At 37.0% G+C, this 21,931-nt stretch overlaps 2 protein-coding genes across 2 annotated transcripts in view; both read right to left on the bottom strand.

Moving 5' to 3' along the window:
• The window catches only part of LOC145661923 (pyrokinin-1 receptor-like), a 108,282-nt gene that overhangs the window by 63,322 nt on the left and 23,029 nt on the right, over positions 1-21,931 (bottom strand). The window lies entirely within an intron of this gene.
• LOC145663183 (uncharacterized) lies at positions 9,360-12,004 on the bottom strand. Its single transcript, XM_081729516.1, has 2 exons — positions 9,590-12,004; positions 9,360-9,448 (listed from the first exon to the last, which is right to left on the bottom strand). The coding sequence occupies exon 1, from the start codon at positions 11,872-11,874 to the stop codon at positions 9,778-9,780; it is 2,097 nt and encodes a 698-aa protein (XP_081585642.1). The 5' UTR covers positions 11,875-12,004; the 3' UTR covers positions 9,360-9,448; positions 9,590-9,777.

The following is a 21,931-nucleotide window of genomic DNA, read 5'->3' as shown; positions in this document are numbered from 1 at the left end:
CATTGTAGTGGTGCTACAAGCAAAAACCTTTGGGGGGGGGGGCAGCGTGAACTTGTCCTCTCTTCAAGCACTAACTTAAAAAAATTGTGCCGTTTATTAGTGCATGGTTAGTGCTACTAGAAAACACTGTCACTTTCGTAAGAGCTTCACAATTAGTGTAGTTATGTCACGAAACTCACATAAGAAATGTATGTTGAATTCTTCATTGCGTCAAATTTCCGTCAAATTCAAAAGCACTAATAATCTCTTCTAATGCATCATTAGTGCATTGTATGTAAGTGCTTCATAGTACATCAACCCCTAACATTAATGCTTCATTAATGTAGGTGCTACAAGTAAAATATCTTTGGTGGTCACCGTGAATTTGCCTCAACTTCAATTACTAATAAAAAATTAGTGTCATTAGTAAGTGCATCGCTAGTGCTTCTAGAAAACACTAACAGTTTCTATGGAATTTGATATTTCTGAAGTTGGACTCCATCAAAAATTATAAATAAATCCCAAAAGATGGTAACACTAAACGTTAGTGCTTAGTGCGTTTAAGTGCACTAACGATGTACTAACGGTTGCCGTTAACTACGTCTATTCAATGTTTCTACGTCAATGTGTATAGATTTTAATATTTCTGAAGTTGGCCCTCCACCGAAAATTTTAAATAAATCCCAAAATGTGGAAACACTAACGTTAGTGCTTAGTGTGCTTAAGTGCACTAACGAAACACTAACAACTGCCGTTAACCTCATGTTTCTAAGTCAATCTGTGTAGAATTTGATATTTCTGAAGTTGGCCCCCTCGCCAAAAATCTTGAATAAATCCCAAAATATGGTAATACTAGAGACCGGATGTTAGGCAAAATGCCTATTCTTTAATATTAAAGATATGATCAAAAATAACGTTTTAAAGTTTATATGGGGGGTTATAGTTTCGATTTAAGCCAATTTTATTTTGCCTATTTTGCCTATTTCGACCTTTACTGCCTAAATAATTGCTTTAGCGCCTAATATTGCCTATTCTATGCATTTTCTTCAAAATAAGCCTTCATTGGGAAAATATATAATTTATGTAACATAATACACACATATTTACGTATATTATGTGTTTGTGAACACAAGCATGTGGTACTTTGCAATATATAGCTATACAAGATGAACTTGAAAGATGTGCACATACTTCGGGAGGTGATTCGTGACATGAAAAGAAGACAAAAGTCCTCTTGAATGTCACGAATCATCTCCTGAAGTATGTGCACACCTTTATGACCCATTCCAATTGTCAGGATTCGATTTTCGATTCCAAGTTGGCACCCCTGTCACTCGAACACGACGCAGAACTCGACAACATGCAACAGCTTTTTTTGTCTTTTTTTCATGTTACGAATCACCTCCCGAAATATGTGCACATCTTTCAGGTTCACCCAGTATGTGGAATGCATAACATGCCTCGTTTTTGTATATACAGTAAAAGAAGATATTTTTAACGAACAGGTATATTTCTATATTCTTTGAACATTATCTATGACTTGAATCTATTTTTTAATAGTATTGAGTATTTATCTTCATTATTTCGAGTTACATTTTAGTGCCTATTTTACTGCCAATTTTTGAAATTTTAAGTGCCTATTTGCCTGCCTATTTTTCAGGTTTTTAGTGCCTAAACATCCGGTCTCTAGGTAATACTAACGTTAGTGCTTAGTGTGTTTTAGTGCACTAATGATGTGATAAGTTTGGTGCAAATCTGTCTGAATAAAGATGTGCGAGGGATAATTTCATATGCAGTTAGTCCCATCAAAAATCTTCAATATGTCGTAAACTCTGATAGAACTAACGTTAGTGCTTAGTGGATTTAAGTGCACTAACGATGCACTAACAATGTGCAACGTTTGGTGTAATTTGGGAGAGATGGGGTCAACTTCAGGGACGTCATTCAAGTCACTATTCAATATCCTTTATTGCATTTCATTGTTATATTTTATTATTATTATTATTATTATTATTATTATTATTATTATTATTATTATTATTATTATTATTATTATTATTATTATTATTATTATTATTATTATTATTACTCTTATTTATGAACTGAAGTTTGTGGCTAGATTCTTAAGGTATAACTGACCCGGCGTTGGGTTTTTGGTTTGATCTCCGGCCAAGTAAGTTTGTGGTGTACAACATCGTGCTCGCGGGTTTCGTCGGGGTATAGACTGAAATAGTGATGTCTTTTCCTTTCCGTTACCATGGTGATCGCCATGTTTTTTTTTTTTTCTATACAAACGCGTGAAGCGAATGGTGTATTTTAAAGTCTAGTACAAACAAGGACAGTGACTGTAAATTTATATACAATTATAAAATGTTTCAACTGCTAATAAATTTAGTGGGAAAGGTACAGATTTAGAAGATTAAATGCGTTTAGGAAAACTAAAAAATAATTACTAAGGAATAAAATTTTAAAAAAATCATATAGACAGACTAATATCTGAAGGAACTGATATTTAGAAGCACCACATCTCGAAGTGATAAGGTAGAAATCAAATAATTAAGGTCAACGTCAGTATCATCTTATCCACCTTAAGAAACAATTATACACAGTATAAACTCCGTAACGTGCAGATTGACAAACTGTCAGCACAAGGAAAACTGTAAAAATATACGATTTTTTTTTTTTTTTTTTTTTTTTTTTTTTTTAGAACAGTGTTAATTCTATTTGGACATTTATTTTTATGTCCTCTCTTTATAATGGAGATCTGCAATATTACAAAAGAAAGGGGAAAAATCAAGCCTTTAGAAATTTTGAATCCGAACCATCAGTGGATGGATATAGATTTTTTTTCTTATATTCCGTACCAACTTTTTTTTTTTTTTTTTGAAAAAGCCTTAGCTGAACAGGCTGGAACGTTAAACTCAGATTTCAGGTTTTTTAATTATTTATACATTGAGAGTCTTCATCCCGGTCAAATTAAAATACCGCTAATTTTACAGTAATTATGTGATATATTCAAATAGATAAAAGATAATCGAAAGGAGGAACAAGAGCGCCCTAGACAATACACCGTTATCTTACATGAGAAACCGTTATCACGACTCACTTATCTGCTTTCGATTTCGAGCCATTTTGAAAATTGGCATTTATTTTCGCGTTTCTAAACAGCTGAAAATATAAAGCCACTAAGTGACTTGTGATAACAGTACCTCACGCAAAATAATATTGACTAGGGCACTCTTGTTCCACATTTCAATTATCTTTTATCTATTCGAAGATATCACATAATTACTGTAAAATTAGCGGTATTTTAATTTCGACGGGATGAAGACTCTTAAGGGTTAGAACGTTCTGAACTGTGTGAAAACTATTCTGTCACGAAGCTGAGAATTTACGTGTTTGTATTACTAACTTTAGTTATGATATATGGTGCACAGCTTCCGTATTTGGATAATTAAAGTATCTGAAAAAAAGTAATATGTGTTGAAACTCAAGTCAACATTGAAGCGCTCGTGGCTTTGGTATCCCGGTTCGATTCACGTGAAAGAGCCTTGAACGCATTAAGATATTTTCGGATTCAACCTTAAGCTGTAGCTTCACGTCCCATACAGCCTCTGTCCTGAAGAGGAATGCTGAGCCCCAACAATTCGAATTTAATCTAAAAGAATAGCAACAATCACCCTAAAGATAGTAATTTTGTAATGCTATTTGTATCCTGTATTTAATTTAACGTTTTCGTTTTATTACAATAGTGATCGAGTTCTGTTCAGAAAGTAGTAGACGTTTGATCTATCACAGCAGTGGGTGGGCCTAGAGTCGCCATCTTGGTGTCAGAACGTTGCCATACTCAGTACGCATCCTGCTCTGGTAACATGAGGACTGTGACGCATCTAGTGCACTGAGAAAAAATGTAGGTGACGTACTTAAAAAGATAGGTTACATAAGTAATTCCTGTAGTTTTTGGACTTAACGTACAACAGACGTATAACTGAAAACGCATGTTTTATAAATACTTTCTGTATAAGTGTTCCATCTATACGTACTGTCTGTATGAAACAATGTAGGAGGTCAGGATCTCATATGCAAATGGACGTATATAACATATAGCTAACGAAAGTAACATAAGTATATGCATGTGATATAGGTATACGGAAAACTATTAGATGTCAGACATTCTGCAACGGCATGATGTAACATCTAAGGGCAGTGCCTATGTGGCATACGGATAACGTATGCTCCGTACTGATTTCTATAGTAAGCAAGAGGATACCGTATATTTGTACAATATACCGCTGTCCGGAGAAGGGGTTTTTCTTTGTATGTGCTTTCTGTGTTGTGTTACAATGTACGCTGCAATAGAAAATCCCACTTCTTGTGAGGTGCGTTCTGTAATTAGGTCTTTGTTGGCAAAAAAAAAAAAAAAAAAATAAGCAAGCCAGTTGAAATCCATCGCCAACTGTGTTAAGTGTGCATATAATGAGTGAAGGACGACAACACACCTCTACACACAGCCAAGCGTACCTGAGAGATCTTGGATAGTTTTTTTTTTTTATTTGAGGTGTTCGATCACCCATCATACAGCCCAGATCTGATGCCGAGGGACTTCCACCTCTTCCCAGTGATGAAGAGATGGCTCGCTACACAACACTTTGATACTGACGCCGAACTACATGCCGGTGTAAGCCAGTGGTCGAAATCGCAAGCGACATATTTCTATCGCGACTGTATTGAAAATCTTGTGCCACGAAGTGGTTTAGTTATTAATTTGCCATTTTATGCCGTTCTCGACAAAATCAGCAGAAATAGAAAATAACTTATCTCGAAGAGTAAACTACCCGCTGTGGTTCTTTTCGTGACAAATGACTTCAACCACACTGTAGGGTCGAGATTAAAAGATTTATTTATTATATATAAATAGAATTGTTTGAGTCGTGTTTGAAGAAATGCGTGTTCAAGAACTCACTGCAAGAATAAACTACTACTTTTAATTTTTTTCCCTCAAGAAATAACTTAAACGAAGAACAGCATCAATAATGGAATTTTGATGTATGAAGTTACGTAGTACAGTAACTAATTATTTTAATTTAATTATGTACAACTATTCACAAAATCTTTGATCTTTATTGAGGAAATAGCATTTGTTTATTATCAGGCTTAAAAAAATCACTTTTATTTTAAGTATAGGAAAACACTTCGTAAAATTCACTTGCAGACTCTTGTAACAGTTATCTTAAATTTAATATCGTTCTGGTACATTGAATGATGCGACATCCAGATGTGTGTGCGTACATTCGGCTGGATGAATGGACAAATAGATGGACAGAAATGAAGAAATAATCATTTTGAACTGGAGTTAACTGCAGTAGATTGCGGCAGGCCGGTAACCAGCCCAAAAATTTAGGTGGGGCCCGGTAGAAGTTAGGGGGGGGGGCGATCCAACCATACTATAGTTTATCACCATATTATAATTCATTTGCAAGCCTTCCGCGAACATTTTATGGAGGCCGGTAAAAATTTAGAGTTGGGGCGCTCCCTAGACCCCCCTTGGATACGGGCCTGGATGCGGCCCCGAAATACAAAATTTATGAACAGAATCAGACTAAATGTGATAATTAGGGTAACAAACGTGAGAAAGGTCATCACTGAGAAAGGTCATCACTGTGATTAATAAGGGAGAAAACGTAATTTAAATTATGGACTGCACGTGTTCGCGGATTGATATGACACGAGGTGAGGTGGCAGTAGAACATAATCTGACAGTGTCTCAAACCCACTGTGTTAATAAATAACTTAGGACGTATCCTGCTGTATTATCATAGGGTCAAGGTGGAACAAAACAAGCCCAGCGGGCCTTCTAACCCCCTTCGCTCGCTCAGCTATGTTTCTTAATGCAAGTAAATCACTTTTTTTTATGAATAAAGTTGTGTGCAAAGTTTACTAAATACCACGTGACATAAGCACAAGCTCGACTGGTGCAAATTTAATGTAAATTTAATCTCACCCTTTGGGAAGACATGATATTTAATCGTCTAAATTGCTTTAGTCATTAAAGAGTACGTAGTGTTAAGGGTAGTTTGTAACAGTTCAAATGTACTAATTTTGAGTAGTAATACTATACTGATGTAGGAAAGAGCCAAAGAAGTATGAAATATTTGTTATTAATAGTAAATACAGAAGGCTAGGAGTGAAACAGGGGTGATTGTAGGGTAAGTTAAATGAAAGGGAGAACATATAAGTTGTAATACAACGTTGAAAACAAATTCATTTAGGTTTTATACGGGCCCACCATCTGCGGCAGTTTAGCCTTGATTTAATTTCAGTTTAGTGTTCCTTTCAGGAGCGAGGTATGACACGTAAACTTAACGTGGATCCGAACCACATGCGCTCGTTCCCGCCAGGAATCAAACCGGGGTCTTCCACACCAAAAGTAGGTCTACACACACTTAGCCACGACGAAGCTTTGAAGAAATAATCTTTTCGATAAGTAGGTGAGTAGTAATGGCCTTACTTTGCCTAACTTTTTGGCCCCTGGGTCCCTGCCTCAGGACCCATGGTCCCTGGCCGGGGTCAATGACCTAGGGGTACCTAGGACCACCCCCCTAAAATTTGGCAGGGGTACATAGGACCACCCCCCAGGACCCATGGTCCCTGGCCCGTGTCAATGACCTAGGGGTACTTAGGACCACCCCTCTAGATTTTGGCAGGGGTACATAGGACCACCCCTTAAATTTTGGAAATTGCCAAATCTAAAAATTTGGTGTGGTAGCCTAGGACCATAGTATGTACCTCTATCAGTATTGGGTGTCTATGTCGTTCCCTTTCATGAGTAAAAAATTGCCAAAAAAATTCAAATTTCGGGTTTTTTTTTGACCTAATTTATCCCCTTTGATGAGGTATTATTACCCTATATGGTTATATGGGCGTATACAGGGATTCATTACCTTTCATAAGACATGGGTATATTAATGCACCCCTTGAAATTTTTGGGAGGAGTACTTTGGCCCACCCCTTCAATTTTGGAAATTGCCCAATTTAAACATTGGGTATTATAGTACAGGACCCTAATATGTATTATGATAAATTTGGGTGGTCCACCTCGTTTCCTTCTAGGGGTACAAAATTGCCAAAATATAAACGTAAGCAATACGTAGTACCACGTGTTTGGTTTTTGGTCGATTTTATCCCCTTTGATGAGGTTATTATCCTATATATATAGTTATATGGTCATGTATAGGGGTCCATTACCTTTCATAAGATATGGGTATATTTGTGCACCCCGGGAGGGGTACTTTTGGCCCACCCCTTCAATGGTTTTTGGTCGATTTTATCCCCTTTGATGAGGTTATTATCCTATATATATAGTTATTTAGTCATGTATAGGGGTCCATTACCTGGGTATATTTGTGCACCCCGGGAGGGATACTTTTGGCCCACCCCTTAAATTTTGGAAATTGCTCATTTTATATATTTGGTATTATAGTACGGGACCCTAACATGTATTATAATAAATTTGGGTGGTCCACTTCGTTCCCTTTTAGGGGTACAAAATTGCCAAATTTTAGTACAACCACGTGTTTGGTTTTTGGTTATTTTATTCCCTTGGATGAGGTCCTATTACCTTATATGGGTGTATACAGGTGTTTATTTTCCTATTGTAAGACGTAGGTACATTTGTGCACCCCGGCAGGGATGCCTTGGCCCACCCCTTAAATTTTTTGGAAATTGCCCAATTTAAACATTTGGTATAATAGTATAGAACCCTAATATAGATCACTATAAATTTTTCGGTGGTCTATCTCGTTCCCCTTTTAGGGGTATAAAACTGCCAAAATATAAACGTAAGCATTACGTTGTACCACGTGTTTGGTTTTTTTGACCTAATTCATTTCCTTGGATGAGATCCTATTACCTTATATGGTTATATGGCCATGTATAGGAGTCCATTCCCTATTATGAAACATAAGTACATATGTGCACCCCCGGGAATGGTAACTTAACGTCCCTTAAGTTTTAGAAATTGCCAAATTTAAACATTTGGTATCATAGTACTGGACCCTAATATATATTACTACAAAATTTGGGTGGTCCACCTCGTTCCCTTTTAGGGTGCATTTTGTTCCGCTTTAGGAGTGAACCTTGCAATCGTCCCGAGTTTGATTCTTGGAAATGTGGAATTTAACGTCCCCGCGAAAACGGTGATAGGACGAAACATGAACTTACTTGACTGAGGATTGAAGCAGTGACCTCATACAGTAGAGACAAGCGCTGAGCCATCGTACATGTGTGTTGATTACTATGCAATGGTCCCGAGTTTGATTCTTGGTGCTAGTTTCAGGAAATGTTAACGTCCCACTTGAAACGATGATGAGAAATGAGAAAACATCATAAACTTACTTGCTTGCGGATTGAAGCAGAGATCTCACATATTTGAGCCACTATGGCCCATTGAGAAGTTCAGTTTTTGATTACTATGTCATGGTCCCGAGTTCGATTTTTGTGTTAGTTTAAGAAATGTTGAGTTTAACGTCCCCTTGAAACGATGATGAAAAATGATAGGAGGAAACATGAACTTACTTCGTTGTGGATTGAAGCGCTGAGCCGTCGTACTCCATTCAGTGCGAACAGTTTCGCGTATGAAAAGAAGACGAACAGATTATGTTACATTACACATTTCAGTGCGAGCGGTTACACTAGGTTTATGTTTCATATAGAAAGATAGAAGATCTGCGTTGTCATCTTTTTACTTCGTGTGCAACTTTGACCTTGAAGAAAACCTTGTTGACTCAGTGCTAGCATTGACGTATACACACAATCTTATTGTTTAGTTGGCTGTATTTAGAGATGAATCAGACATGTAAGGTTGCTGGTTCGAATCTAGTTGTGTTCGCTGTAACTCAGGGTCTGAGCGATACTTACCGAAATTTTTCCAGTGTTGCCAACACTATCAGAATGAATCGATTCATTTAGTCGGAGCAGTTTCGTGACGAAAACAGAATTTTGTTTTGCACACAAAAAATTTTTCTGAAACAGAATTTTGTTTGTACATAAAAATTTTTTTCTGAAACAGAATTTTGTTTGTACATAAAAATTTTCTGAAACAGTTTTTGTTTTGTACACACAAAAAAATTTTCTGAAACAGAATTTTGTTTTCGTACACAAAAAATTTTTCTGAAAACATTTTTTTTTCGTACACAAAAATTTTCTGAATCAGTTTTTTTTTCGTACACTAAAAATTTTCTGAAACAAAAATTTAATTTGTTTTTTTTTTCGTAAAACATTGATTTATTTTACCGGTAAACTGATTCAGAAAAAGAAATTGAAATCGCAGTACAGCAAAAAGAATTTGATTTTAGGATGTGAAATAAAAAACACAGAATCATGTTTTTGTACATTTATTTTTAGCATGTGAAATAGAATACAGAATTTCTTTTTTCTTCAAAGGAAGACGTGTCCGTGACGGGTACAAATTCTGTAAAGAGAAAATAAAACATATGAATATACATGGTAATATTTATTTTGTTTCCTGTGAAAGAAGAAAAACAGATTATTAACATCGAACTAACTGATCAAGAGAGAGTGAGGTGAGAAAAGAAACGCAAATGTGACGTACCTGAATTCCTTTTTTTTTTTCTCCACGGGTTTCTGCAAGGTGATGTCATCTGAGTTTTTGTCTTCGCTGTGGCCTTGTTGAAGCATGTCCCGTGTTGCGTTGATTCTTTGCCCCGTCTTTGGGATGCGTTGATTCTTTGCCCCGTCTTTGGGAGGTGATGTTGGTGGGATTAGGGGAAAATATGGCTGTTATTCTGTTCTGGCTTTTTTATACCCATAGGGCAATGTCTCGTATGTGTCTGGTATTAATCGGCGTTTTTTATAGTTGAAACTGTACTTCTTTTCTTCAGGTTTTGTGACAAGATGATGATCGTGGGTTCTGTAAATTTTGTGCGGCGTGCTAATGGAGATTTTTTCATTCGATTGATTTATGATCATTTGCTCCAGACTGTTAAAATTTAGCTTTTGACTTGCAGTATAATTGAGTGTGAATCCACGAATTTTGCATACATAACTGGTTGATTTCGTGTCGGGGTTGTAGATTTCCAAGGCGTACTGTTTTGGGCCACCAGACACGAATTTTTTAATGTATGCTTTTGGTCCAATTGATTCAAGTTCATTTGACATTGAACCAAGAAATACTTCTGGTTCTATTGTGGGCTGTGATGGTCGCTGCGTGAATATCACTGAATCTGTATCGAAATATAATACTCTTTCTTGCAGAAGTTCTAAATATTTGTAGAGTTCCAGACGAGCTTGACACGTTGTAAATGCTCCAAGGACAACATTAGCATTGTGATTTTGTACTGGAACATCATCTTCATACTGCCAATAAAGGTATAACATCGAATCGTTAACAGGTAAAATTTGGTTGACTTTTATGTCTGGAGCAGTTAATTTTTGATACAGTTCTTTGGGGTCGTTAATGATGGTCGTTTGGCTGAAATTGTCTCTTATAGCGAGTCGTCCCCAGAAGGCATTCAAACAGAGTTTTGCAAGACTACGACGTGCTGAATTTGTCATTATATTTGCTGCATCTAAAGTTATGCCTTCCCGTTGTTGTACCACTTGGATATACTGCTGCTTTTCTTCTTCGGTGACGCAATTGGCAGGCCAACCAGAAGCTTCCAGCTTAGATTTCAAAAATGTATTAATGTATTCGCTGAATAATCCGCCAGTCTTGGTTTCTGGATCATATACGGTGATGTCGTAATCCCAAATTTCGTAAATTTCAATGACTTGATACCCAAGTTCAATGGCTTTTTGAATTTCATAGGACACCCATGTTCCTGTTAGACTTCGTTCACTGTCCGAATGTGTACATTCAGAATCTTGATTTAATGCTGTGGCACAGGCAGCACAAAGTGGAAACAACAACTTCTTATTTGAACGAAATGGCAGCACTGGATGAAACACATTTTTGCTAGGCAAAATCTTCAACTTGACTAATCCGTTGACATCTTGGATGTCGGGCATTTCTGGATCTCCCTGTAGATATATTCGTGGATGCCCTATTGGATACCGTCCACATTTATTCACATAAGGATACAGGGAGACGATATCCAAGAATTTTATTTCTTCGCCTTCATTTTCATTTGCGACGTGATACAATTTAATGGCATTAACACGGCCACCATAGAAGCTGTCTCTTGGATTTAATGGTGTCTTATTAATATAAGGATGTGTGCTTAAAGAAGAGGCCAATGCTGGATTGGATTTTAACACTTGACGAAATTCACATTCCCACATTTCATGTATTTTATATCCCATGGATCGTAATAATTTCATTTTACGCTGTGTTCTCTCGTAGCGATAGTTCATTGTTTCTTCGGAGTTCTCATAAATGGGCTGATCACGGCCTGTAGGGACACATAGAGGACAGCCGTGGAATCTGCAACCTTCAAATTCATACACGTGTTCCTCTTTAGTGTCAGGATCTTTGTAGTAACCGTCCAGATGAAAACCAGCAACATAAACTTCTTTGCCTTTGGCCGCATGTAGAATTGAATGACCCTCTTTTTCCTCCATGTAGGCAAGCCACTGCAAAGCAATCCGTGACTGATTGTTTCTGTGACGATATCCACGTGCAGGGAGAATGCTAATAGTATTAGGTTTTAAGAAATTTCGTCGAAATACTAAATTGCACGCACTCGCCAAAGTGATAGCCTCCAGGAAAGGATTGACGTGAGTTTCTTGTTCAAAAGTGGTCATGAAAGATATACAAGCCAATCGAAGTACGTTGACGTCCTGGACACAATAGTTTACCAATTCTTCTTGGAAAATAAACGTATCGTTCTGGTGTTCGTTGTACCATGTCATGAATTTCTCTCGTTCATCCACTTTCATTTCATCTGCACCATAATAATGGATGTCCGGTAATTTTCCCACATACGTTTGATTTGCAGCAGTATTAAAAAAGTGTGGAAAATATCCTTTGGTCGCTGGTAAATGAAATGCCTTGGATAATTTACTTAAAGCCATTGGCATGAAATTTAAGGAGTCAATAAACGATAAGTGATTCACTTTCATGCTTAAAATTTTTGCTCCGTTCAAGATCAAAGTAGGTTTCAATTCATGTTCTTCCACTAAAGATTTAAGAATAAAATGACCATCATATCCCTTACAGTTATGTGCCAAAGATACAATAAGTTTGATGTTGGGTCGTGGTTGACGTAAATACGCAAGAAAGGCATTGATCGGATCATCTTGAAAAATATGTTCTCGCTGTCCACAAACTTCACACGGATGATGTATATCCTCATCTTGAACACAGTTGTAACATACTTGTTGGGCCACCAGTAAATTGGGCTTATGAATGAACGTGTCTTCATCGAAGAAAGTATCCTGTGTGGCTTCGATATCATAGAAGACAATCATAGCTTTCTTGGCATGTAACACTGATGGAACTCCAGGTTTTAATTGAGTCGTATCAGGCTTCATGTAGCATTGGTGGGTAGACGTAACGTGTTTATGGCACACATTACAAAAATAATCTGTACAATCATGTTTTCTTTCCCCTGTATGGACAAACGAATAAATGCGTAGACATTTGGCACACTGTTTCACCATCTTGCATATTGGCTGGCCTTTATGATATGGTACAGTTAGATGATTTGTATAACATGTTTCACCATAAAATTCACGATTGCACTCTGGGCACTGCTTCTCCGTATTGGTCTTACTGCATGGCGGTTTCTGCAAACATTTCTCGCACATGGCCGAACAGTTCTTGACGTGTCTATTAAGATGATCATATTTTTTGTGGCATGCAGCACAATAATAGTTGGTAGAGAAAACGGCCGTTAATGACGTGATGATGTCATAATGTGAATTGATGCACATTAAATTGATTGGAATCTTGTCTTCGCCACCAGGCCCTTCATACAGAATATCTTCTCCGGAAAAGCTAGTGTATACGGTAAGTTTATAATTTGTCAAGTAGCGTTGCAATTGTCGTAATTCTTCCACAGATCCCCCATGGTCTAAATTCACTGATGATCTGGACAAAAGTTCATGTACGGCTGGAATAACAACACACTTGCTCTGGTTGTGATATTGTCTGTACAGTTTCTTGTTCGTATCCTTATATTTCTTTAGGCCAATAGCAATCACAATTGCATACGCTAAACATTTCTTGTCGGTGTTTTTTACTCGTAGAATGCCTTTCTTGCACTTTAATAATTCGTCGTTTGATAAAAGACCTCGACGCACCAATCCAAATCCACGGGGCACATCCACATGATGAAAATGGACAATGAACGGTTCGTTCATGAGAAAACTATCGTTACTTTGAAGGATGCGATCAAAGGATGCCCATAAAGTCTCCAGTGTCAAATTACTTGCATGCCGGAAAGATAGATAAAACGGTTTGTTCTTCTCATCGTGGGATAAAATCGACAATCCAACCATCGATAATTCGTCGACGTTTTCCAATAAGTAATCCAACATCTGTTGAAAGGAGGCCTGAACCCACTCCACAATATCGGTGCCACTGGTCGGAGCATTAATTTGAATTTCCAGCATTCGTCCTTCAAGATTAAAACGCCGATAATGTCTATTGAATTCTCGCAAGACAGTAAAGCCAGAAGTAGCCATATTCAAATAGGGAAAAAAGGTAAGGTAAGCAAAAAAGGAATAGGCAAAGAAAAACAAATATCTAAAACGAAAAGAGAAAAAAAAAGCACGAATTAAAATTGAATTCAGAGATCACTACATTATCAAAATGACTACACGATCAATCCTAAAAGAATGATCATATCTCAAATAGTTTTACTGTTAAAAATTTTTATTGTCGTCATACTGGAAATCAAACCCGGACCAACATCAACATGTAAATGACCTAAGTTTCTGTAGTGATAAAAAAGAATGAATGAAATTGTTTTTCTAACTGTGCTGAAAGAATCATTGTAGTAGTAAGCATTTTTCCTCTGACACTGAACTTTAAAACGTATGACGAACATGAAACGAAAACAAAATCTCATGCGCTTGCTTTTTTTTTTTTCGAGCTAAGACAAGAAAGACTCGAATTCGTTTCTCGGCGGGAGATCAGATCCCACATTAAACTGTAGGTCCACGTCTCACGTTGTAGGGAACAAATTCGTGCGTAGTTTCTTTGTTTACTTTCAGAAACTGAGCTAAGTGGTTAGCGTTACGTTCCTCTGGCACGGGTTCAACACCCAGTATGCGCTCAAATTCAACATTAAGCTGTATTCCTAGCACCCCACTACTGAAGGGACGCTAAACCAAAATCAACAATTTTCTCGCGCCTACTTCTAATGTGCGGGATCCCCGGTCAAGTAAGTGAGGGTTATTCTTCCATTTGCTAAATAATTCATGTTAAAATAAAAACAGTGATAACAATGTTATCCTCATGCAAAAGCACTCCATTGATATTAAGAAAACGCGGTTGATACTTACCTCAAATTCAAGGAACGGAGTAAAGTCACGCTGACACAAGAGGTACACCTACGTTCATTCAAGATCTTCGTGGAAGTAGAACTTCAAAAATGAAATTAAGAATTTTATTTAGGTCTGAAACGTGTTCAACTATAAAGTGACAACACTATCAGCCAATCAGAAACGAGGAAAATGAATCAATGACATCACGGAGAACCAATGAAAACACAGCTTTCATCATGAGCCGAAACGTGATGTAAGAAGCAATCTGATTGGTTGTGACATTATTCACGTTTTTTCTCCTTACACATCAATCGTTACGACATCTAGTATCGCAATTTTTTGATCATGACATCATACCGTTGACTCGTTTGTTTCTTACGACATTCAAATTACCACATCTAAAATGTGATTCATTTTCCTTAAACTTGATTGAAAAAATGTAACATTCATCGATATGTTACGAAACTGTCTTTGACATAAATGTAAAGTTGAGCTTTAAAAGTCCGTCAGCTGAGAAAAAATGCTGATGTAGTAAAAGCAGATTCTGCAATTTCACAATAACAAGCTTCTATGCGTAACAACAAGCAGAAATGTGTAGTAATGTAACATAATCTGTTCATGTTCTTTTCATACGCAAAACTGCTCGCACTGAATGGAGTACGGTGGCTCAGCGTTTTTTTTTTTCTGATGTGTGAGTTCTCTGCTTCAATCCGCAAGCAAGTAAGTTTATGATGTTTTCTCATTTCTCATCATCGTTTCAAGTGGGACGTTAACATTTCCTGAAACTAGCACCAAGAATCAAACTCGGGACTATTGCATAGTAATCAACACACGTGTACGATGGCTCAGCGCTTGTCTCTACTGTATGAGGTCACTGCTTCAATCCTCAGTCAAGTAAGTTCATGTTTCGTCCTATCACCGTTTTCGCGGGGACGTTAAATTCAACATTTCCAAGAATCAAACTCGGGACGATTGCAAGGTTCACTCCTAAAGCGGAACAAAATGCACCCTAAAAGGGAACGAGGTGGACCACCCAAATTTTGTAGTAATATATATTAGGGTCCAGTACTATGATACCAAATGTTTAAATTTGGCAATTTCTAAAACTTAAGGGGGGCGGGCCAAGGTACCATTCCCGGGGGTGCACATATGTACTTATGTTTCATAATAGGGAATGGACTCCTATACATGGCCATATAACCATATAAGGTAATAGGATCTCATCCAAGGAAATGAATTAGGTCAAAAAAACCAAACACGTGGTACAACGTAATGCTTACGTTTATATTTTGGCAGTTTTATACCCCTAAAAGGGGAACGAGATAGACCACCGAAAAATTTATAGTGATCTATATTAGGGTTCTATACTATTATACCAAATGTTTAAATTGGGCAATTTCCAAAAAATTTAAGGGGTGGGCCAAGGCATCCCTGCCGGGGTGCACAAATGTACCTACGTCTTACAATAGGAAAATAAACACCTGTATACACCCATATAAGGTAATAGGACCTCATCCAAGGGAATAAAATAACCAAAAACCAAACACGTGGTTGTACTAAAATTTGGCAATTTTGTACCCCTAAAAGGGAACGAAGTGGACCACCCAAATTTATTATAATACATGTTAGGGTCCCGTACTATAATACCAAATATATAAAATGAGCAATTTCCAAAATTTAAGGGGTGGGCCAAAAGTATCCCTCCCGGGGTGCACAAATATACCCAGGTAATGGACCCCTATACATGACTAAATAACTATATATATAGGATAATAACCTCATCAAAGGGGATAAAATCGACCAAAAACCATTGAAGGGGTGGGCCAAAAGTACCCCTCCCGGGGTGCACAAATATACCCATATCTTATGAAAGGTAATGGACCCCTATACATGACCATATAACTATATATATAGGATAATAACCTCATCAAAGGGGATAAAATCGACCAAAAACCAAACACGTGGTACTACGTATTGCTTACGTTTATATTTTGGCAATTTTGTACCCCTAGAAGGAAACGAGGTGGACCACCCAAATTTATCATAATACATATTAGGGTCCTGTACTATAATACCCAATGTTTAAATTGGGCAATTTCCAAAATTGAAGGGGTGGGCCAAAGTACTCCTCCCAAAAATTTCAAGGGGTGCATTAATATACCCATGTCTTATGAAAGGTAATGAATCCCTGTATACGCCCATATAACCATATAGGGTAATAATACCTCATCAAAGGGGATAAATTAGGTCAAAAAAAAACCCGAAATTTGAATTTTTTTGGCAATTTTTTACTCATGAAAGGGAACGACATAGACACCCAATACTGATAGAGGTACATACTATGGTCCTAGGCTACCACACCAAATTTTTAGATTTGGCAATTTCCAAAATTTAAGGGGTGGTCCTATGTACCCCTGCCAAAATCTAGAGGGGTGGTCCTAAGTACCCCTAGGTCATTGACACGGGCCAGGGACCATGGGTCCTGGGGGGTGGTCCTATGTACCCCTGCCAAATTTTAGGGGGGTGGTCCTAGGTACCCCTAGGTCATTGACCCCGGCCAGGGACCATGGGTCCTGAGGCAGGGACCCAGGGGCCAAAAAGTTAGGCAAAGTAAGGCCATTACTACTAGGTGCCCTGAAACGTGTACATCCGTCGAAACCTTCAATTCGATTTTTTTTCTCTGATATCATCACTCCAAAGCAAAAATAAGATTTACAGTTAAATTTGTAATTAGCACATCAGCATATGTTACTAGTAAAGTCATTAAAGGAATTAAGTAGATTTTAATGAATATACAATCACAGCTACATTGTACTTGACCACCGTCAAACATCATCAGGTCATTATTTTTCATTATGTGTGACTTTATCAAATAGATACGTCAATTTATAGTACGAATTGACCTATTTTCCCAGTACACAGTACACAAATTGTAATCCAAGCGTTTGAAAGGAGAATCGCAACTAATAAACAAGAAAGAATAGACACAATTCCGAATTAAAGTTTGATTAAAGCAATTGTTGTCCAGCGTGGTTACTACTTGATAAGAGCGAATGATGATCACAGGTACAAGCTTAACACGGCAGCAATCACCATTTTAAATGACGCTTTCCAAACTTACGATAATTACCCATTCTATCAGCTAGTAACAAACAAATCCACTAGAATAATCAGGAGAGAGCATTAAAAAAGATATCGCTGAAATGTCCAGAATATGATTACGTAATAACAAGGATGAAAGCATTAAATTATATTGATATTCATCTTATTTCCTTAATTTAGCTGTATTTTTGCACATAACGAGATATTTTTTGAGTGTAACAGTTCACGTTTCCACGAGCAATAGGTAACCGTTGAAGTATATATATTTATTGAACTACAGTTGCTTGAAGTATATCAAAACTATCTATAGAAGGAAAGCAATCGATCAAGCAAATAACTTACTAACAGGGTAAAAGTGTGGGGGAACGCGGGGGACGCTGTCCCCCACCTCTAAAAATGCGTAGAGCGTCCGCTCAGTTCCTAAATTACAATGGGCACAGATAGGCAGGGGGACGGCGTGACATCATGCCCCTACCTACCATCCCCTACCTTTCCATATCCACTTTTACCTCTGCTTACTACCACATGAAACTTACAGGATATTTATTATAAAGGGTGGCCCAATAAAATCCCGCACATTTTAAAGGGCAATAGAAGAAAAAGTGTTTCAGGTAGAAAATTGTTTATTTAGAAATATAAAATGCTATTAGAAACAGTTTGTGGTTCCTGTAGATATTTATGGAAAATTTCTTGTTATCCTCTCCCTAGGAAGAGCATCGGCTGCAGAATGTTTCCTTGCAGAATGTTTAGGGAACTGCAAAATAAACTGTCTCGCAGCCTGAATACTCTTAGTCTTTATAGATGTTGGCTTTCTCTTTTGATAAATTATAGAATTCAGTCACGCAGCTACAACATCATCCCTATTTATCCTACGGTCATGGTTCGTACCTCATTCTCTTCAAAATAGAACAACCTTTTAAACGATACCCACGGCCGGATTTAGCATTTTGGCGCCCCTAGGCCCAATAATTTGTTCCGCCCCCTAGTCTGGTTAAAGTTATTTTCCTAAAAACCTTTATTATATCAGGCCTATATGTTAATTGCTTAAACACCACTCCACGATGCAATTTTATCATTGCAAGTTTTTTGAGGAATTTACTTGGTTCTGGGCTTAACAAAATACCGTTAATGTATTAACAAAAGATTGGTGAATAACTTTGTTTTTTTTTTTTTTTTCAATTTAGCCATTTGGTCAAATAAATAAAAAAAACTAATAAAGAATGCTTTATTAGCCTGATTTTTAAAATCAATTCAAAAAATATGTTAAGTTATGGCTATTTATTTTTATTTCTAGATATTTTTTTATTTTTTTTCTCTCGGCCGTGCGCCCCCTGGGAGCTTGCGCCCATAGGCCCGGGCCTACCGGGCCTATTGGGAAATCCGGCACTGACGATACCATTTACATTTCCCTATCATATCCCTGAGGCGGGAAAGTTTGGGAGAAATCGGGATTTTTCTGATTCTTTGTTTAAAAATTGAGCCCCTCTGAACCCCCTTGTGTTAACGTACAGATCTCAAAATCAACTAGAAATTAGTAACGGTTGTACTAAATGTGTGTTCAAAATTTCTAGCTTCTATCTTGAATACTAAAGGCAGGACAAAATATTTATCAATGAGCCCCATAATGCTCCATATTACTCCAAAAGACTCGGATGAAATATAAAAAATTCCTGAGACATCCCTATTTAACCTAGAGTCATGTTTCTTACAACATTCTTTTCGGAATAGAACATACTTTAGAACGGTTCCGTTCACATGACTCCACCATGTATCTGAAGCGGGAAAATCGCAAAAAAAAGGGATTTTTGTTTAAAAATATCCCTTTTCTTGCCTTTTTAGCCCTCTGGTCCCCCTGTTTTAACTCAAAGATCTGAACAAAATCTGAAAAATATTAAACGGTGCACTGAATATGTGTGCAAAATTTTGATCTTCTAGGTGTAAAAGTAAGCCCACCAAAAAATAAAAATAGGCATAAAGATATATATATATATATATATATTTTTTTTGTTATGTCGTCATCACACCCTATGTCTCGAGGTAGAAAAGCGTAAAACCATACGTAAAGTGTTCCTCAATGCCTCCAGGCTTGAAAAATAAATTAAGTCGCTTTATTGGTACTTTTTTAATCGAATAATGAAGACACTACCCTAGTGCCTAAAAATAGGCACTAAAATTTATAAGAGTTAGACGTAAAATCGCTTTTAGGTCCGCCAGCTAGACGCTGAACCCGATGTTCGAAAACTCTCGACCCACTGCGAGCTAATCTTCCGATCACGAATATTTTCTTTATTTGGAATATCAAACTTTTCTTAAAAAAAAAAAAAAAAAAAAAAAAAAATCTTTACATTGTCATAAAGAACTGTTTACTATTGAAAAAAAAAAAATTCAATTGCGTACATGCGATGAGCCCCTGACCAAACCATAATAACAACTAACTGTAAACGATAGAAGCAGAGTTTCCAACCTCAGATAACAAAACTATCGAGTTTCGTTTCTACAATTATTGTATATTACAAATATATATATATAGTATATTCGTTAATCACGTGATAATTATAGAAACAAGTATAATACTATTAATAATAATATATATTAAACTTATCTTTAGTTTCGAACTGCAAATAGGCGTTACCATGGGCGCCCGCAGGATATTTTCCAAGGGGGGCAAGAGACACACACACACACTCCCACACCTACACACACACAATTGCTATAATTAAACCCAACAAAACAAAACTTCATTGCTATCAGCACAACGTCAGCAAAAGAAACATCAAAGAGCGAAATTATCTTTTCAACTCAACTGACGGATACCATCATTCAAAATACTTACAAGTAAACCTTACGTTTGGGTGAATCGAGTTGCTGACTGAGACACATATGAGAAAGTAGTACTAAATGTGGCCAGTATTTCAGTGAAGTTGAAGGTGCGAAGCTCCAGGGGTTTAGGAGATACAGCTACCAGAACATCACATGGAAGTACAGAATAGTCTTTATACAGTTCGAGGTAAAAGCTCTGTAAGACCTCTTGTAACGACAAAAAGTGAATAATAAATACATGGGTACATATTAGGGCTAGGGGAAAGTCATATAGTAAAGGTATACCTGACGGCGGCCATCTTGGAATCCGCCATTTTGAATTAAGGTTAAGTTTTTAAAATAGGAATAGGGTCATGTGATACATGATTTAAGGCGCAAATTTAATCAGAAGAACAATGGTGATGTTAATTTTGATTTACGCGCAATTGGTAAAAAGTTACAGGGAAATTAAATATTATTGCAGCATATGTATTAGTCCTTTACCCCACCTTGTAACTTTTGTGTTAATGATAATAATTAAATAAAAAGCAGGTGGATAAATATTAGGTATATGGTAAGAGTTGCCTTGATGGCGGCCATGTTCAAATCCGCCATTTTGAATCAGACAAAATTTTTAAACAAAACGCATAACAGTGACACCTTATTAATAGCAAATTTTACCGTAACTTCAACGCTATAACCATTTTTGCTATATCATTAACCAGCACAAAATTAAATGGATCGATCGCTCCTTACGACTACTGCTTTGACGGAATTGTTAACGACAAATGGGTCAAGTGTAACTCGATTGCCTTTGTCAGAATCTGCTCACTGTGAGCAGAGCATTTGTGCAAGTCATGCACTCTTTCTGAACTACATATTGATTGTACTAATTGAGGACTTTTCTGGAAGAAAGACCCAAGTTCAATTATGACTCTATTCCACTTCGGTCATTTTCCCTTAAACTAGCGACTTGTTTATGCGATAACAAATGCTGGTTAATGATAAAGCAAAAATGGTTATACCATTGGATTTATGGTAAAATTTCCTATTAATAAGGTGTCAATGTTATGCGTTTAGTTTAAAACTTTTGTGTGATTCAAAATGGCGGATTTGAACATGGCCATCATCAAGGTAACTCTTACCATAGACCTAATATTTATCCACCTGCTTTTTATTTAATTATTTTCATTAACACAAAATTTACAATGTTGGGTAAAGGACTAATACATATGCTGCAACAATATTTAATTTCCCTGTAACTTTTTACCAATTGCGCGTAAATCAAAATTAACATCACCATTGTTCTTCTGATTAAATTTGCGCCTTAAATCATGTATCACATGACTCTATTTCTATTTTAAAAACTTAACCTTAATTCAAAATGGTGGATTCCAAGATGGCCGCCGTCAGGTATACCCTTACTATATGACTTTCCCCTAGTCCTAATATGTACCCATGTATTTGTTATTCACCTTTTGTCGTTACAAGAGGTCTTACAGAGCTTTTACCTCCAACTGTATGAAGACTATTCTGTACTTCCATGTGATGTTCTGGTAGCTGTATCTCCTAAACCCCTGGAGCTTCGCACCTACAACTTCAC

The sequence above is a fragment of the Thermobia domestica genome, chromosome 10 (assembly GCF_964235325.1).
Source record: "Thermobia domestica chromosome 10, izTheDome1.hap1.1, whole genome shotgun sequence".
In the NCBI taxonomy this organism is placed as follows: Eukaryota; Metazoa; Arthropoda; class Insecta; order Zygentoma; family Lepismatidae; genus Thermobia; species Thermobia domestica.
This window is presented reverse-complemented; position numbering and strand designations above follow the sequence as displayed.

Coding starts and splice junctions, on each gene's coding strand:
- LOC145663183 (XM_081729516.1), bottom strand. CDS start 11,874: ATGAAAGTGGATGAACGAGAGAAATTCATGACATGGTACAACGAACAC.